The 2,519-nt window shown below is 57.7% G+C and overlaps 1 protein-coding gene across 1 annotated transcript; it reads left to right on the top strand.

Moving 5' to 3' along the window:
- The first annotated feature begins 225 nt into the window (after positions 1-225).
- On the top strand, positions 226-2,295 carry LOC123180658 (uncharacterized). Its single transcript, XM_044592742.1, has 5 exons — positions 226-610; positions 708-794; positions 875-1,102; positions 1,263-1,481; positions 1,593-2,295. Exons 1-5 carry the CDS (start codon positions 434-436, stop codon positions 2,130-2,132), a joined length of 1,251 nt encoding a protein of 416 aa, XP_044448677.1. The 5' UTR covers positions 226-433; the 3' UTR covers positions 2,133-2,295.
- The last annotated feature ends 224 nt before the right edge of the window (positions 2,296-2,519 follow it).

The raw sequence follows: 2,519 nt of genomic DNA, 5'->3' as shown, positions 1-2,519 counted from the left end.
GTGGAGTGGGAGAGGGGACAGGAGCTAGGAAAAATGATGGAGGCATGGCTACGCGTGGTGCTCATTTCGAGACAATTATGCTGTGCTGGTCCGTCGCACGGAAGAAAAAGGCCTGCAGGTTGGTGAGCCAAATCAGCCGGACACCGGAGCGCAGAGACGGCCAAATGACTTGCTCATAATTCCGTCTCGCTGCTGGTTCGTTTAGCGCCATTCCCCCAGGTATCTATCCGTGTATCTGTCGATCTATGGATGTGCATGTATTTATAGCTAGCAGGAGGGCAGCAGGAAGAAGACAACCGCGCCAATGCTGGTGTGCGCGCGCACATACTGACTGACGCCTCAGAAGAGTATTAAAGCTTCTTCTTCTTCTTCTTCTTCTTCTTCTTCTGATCCTACCTAGGCTGCTACGAAACTCAGGGCCGCGTCTGCGTCAATGGCTTCTTGCTGCTGCCCAATCATTGCCTCGTTCGTCTCTTTCCTCCTCGTCTTCCCCGTCCTCTTCTCCTCCGCGGCGGGCAATGGCAGCACATTCGGGGAGGAGCAGCTCGGGCTCCGGCGGATGAAGGCCCGGCTCGCCAGGGTCAGGGAAGCCTCTGTCAAGACGATCCAGGCACGTACTGCAACACACGTTCTGCTCCTTCGTTCGTCACATGGTACGTGTGATTTGTACCGTTTCTTGGCAGGGACTGATTTTGGTAATCTTGCAGAGCCCTGACGGCGACGTCATAGACTGCGTGCCCTCTCACCTGCAGCCCGCGTTCGATCATCCCAGGCTGAGAGGCCAGAAACCAGAGGTACGGCCTGGACTGCAATGCGCATCGTGTTCTTGCGTCTGTCCTTGACATGATCAGTAATGGTTTGCTTGCGTATGCAGGAGGAACCTGCGGCGAGGCCAGGGAATGACCACGCCATGGAAGACGACGACGAGGAGGAGGTCTTGCCGCAGACGTGGAGGAGCTCCGGCGAGTGGTGCCCCAAGGGGACCATACCGGTGAGGCGGACGACGGAGGGCGACCTGCTCAGGGCCAGCTCCGTCCGGAGGTTCGGGATGAAGCCCCGGAGTGCCGCGGCACGGCGGGACTCCACCAGCAACGGCCATGAGGTCAGTCGCCGGCCAGAAGGATGACCACCCCCTCTATTCAGTCTCTGTTTAGTATACAGTATCAGTCAGTCATTTGGACACGGATGCAGACAAAAGGATACGGCCACAGTACTAGTGTACTCCGGATACTGAATGTCACTGTGGTCCGTATCGTATGCAGCACGCGGTGGGGTACGTGAGCGGCGGGCAGTTCTACGGCGCCAAGGCGAGCCTGAACGTGTGGCCGGCGCAGGTGTCGTCGCCGGCCGAGTTCAGCCTGTCCCAGATCTGGGTCATCTCCGGCTCCTTCGGCAACGACCTCAACACCATCGAGGCCGGCTGGCAGGTCAGCCCTGAGCTATACGGGGACAACAGCCCCAGGTTCTTCACCTACTGGACCGTAAGCTCTCTAAACGATGTCGTCTAAAGGTTCAATCATCTTCAAGTGTCCGTCCATGAAAAATCAAGAAAAGAAGGTTAAATTCTTGTGCGAAATGCGTGTGCGATGCAGAGCGACGCGTACCAGGAGACGGGGTGCTACAACCTGCACTGCGCGGGCTTCGTGCAGACCAACGGCCGCGTGGTGATCGGGGCCGCCATCACGCCGGTGTCGGCCTACGGCGGCCGGCAGTTCGACATCACGCTCATGATCTGGAAGGACCCCAAGAAGGGCAACTGGTGGCTGCAGCTGGGCCCGTCGGGCGCGCTGGTGGGCTACTGGCCGTCCTCCCTCTTCACCCACCTGGGCGCGCGCGGCCGCGGCGGCGCCGACATGGTGCAGTTCGGCGGAGAGGCGGTCAACACGCGGCCGTCCGGGTCGCACACGCCCACCCAGATGGGCAGCGGCCGGTTCCCGGGGGAAGGGTACGGCCGCGCGGCCTACTTCCGCAACGTGCAGGTCGTGGACTGGGACAACAACCTCATCCCGGCGGCGGGGCTCCGGCTCCTCGCCGACCACCCGGGGTGCTACGACATCGCCGGCGGCCAGGGCGGCGCGTGGGGCAGCTACTTCTACTACGGCGGGCCTGGCAGGAACGTCCGGTGCCCCTAGCTAGGACGGAACCAATACTGCTTACTCAGGCCACAGATGCTAATTCCAGCAAATTAATATACCACAAAAAGTCTTTAGTTATAATTTCTTCGCATGCATGCTTGTTTATGATCATAGATAGGGTGTGCACTCGAATTTATTTAAAAGGACGGACATTGACTCGCATTGCACCTGGCACCAATGGACCAAAGATCGCACTGCCAACTCCAACACATAACCCCATTTGGATTTTATCTGTTTGGATCTGACAGAGCGTCTGATCGTTTTTCTATTTGTGCTGGCCGTGCGTCCAAATCTGATCCGCCACGGCCAACTGAAGACCCTAGTATACATTTTTTAAACAACACACATTGTAAAAAGTTTTACAACCAAATAAATTAAATATTG

The sequence above is a fragment of the Triticum aestivum genome, chromosome 1D, assembly GCF_018294505.1.
Source record: "Triticum aestivum cultivar Chinese Spring chromosome 1D, IWGSC CS RefSeq v2.1, whole genome shotgun sequence".
In the NCBI taxonomy this organism is placed as follows: domain Eukaryota; kingdom Viridiplantae; phylum Streptophyta; class Magnoliopsida; order Poales; family Poaceae; genus Triticum; species Triticum aestivum.
Note: the sequence above shows the minus strand (reverse complement) of the source record. Positions and strands in the feature narration are given on the sequence as shown.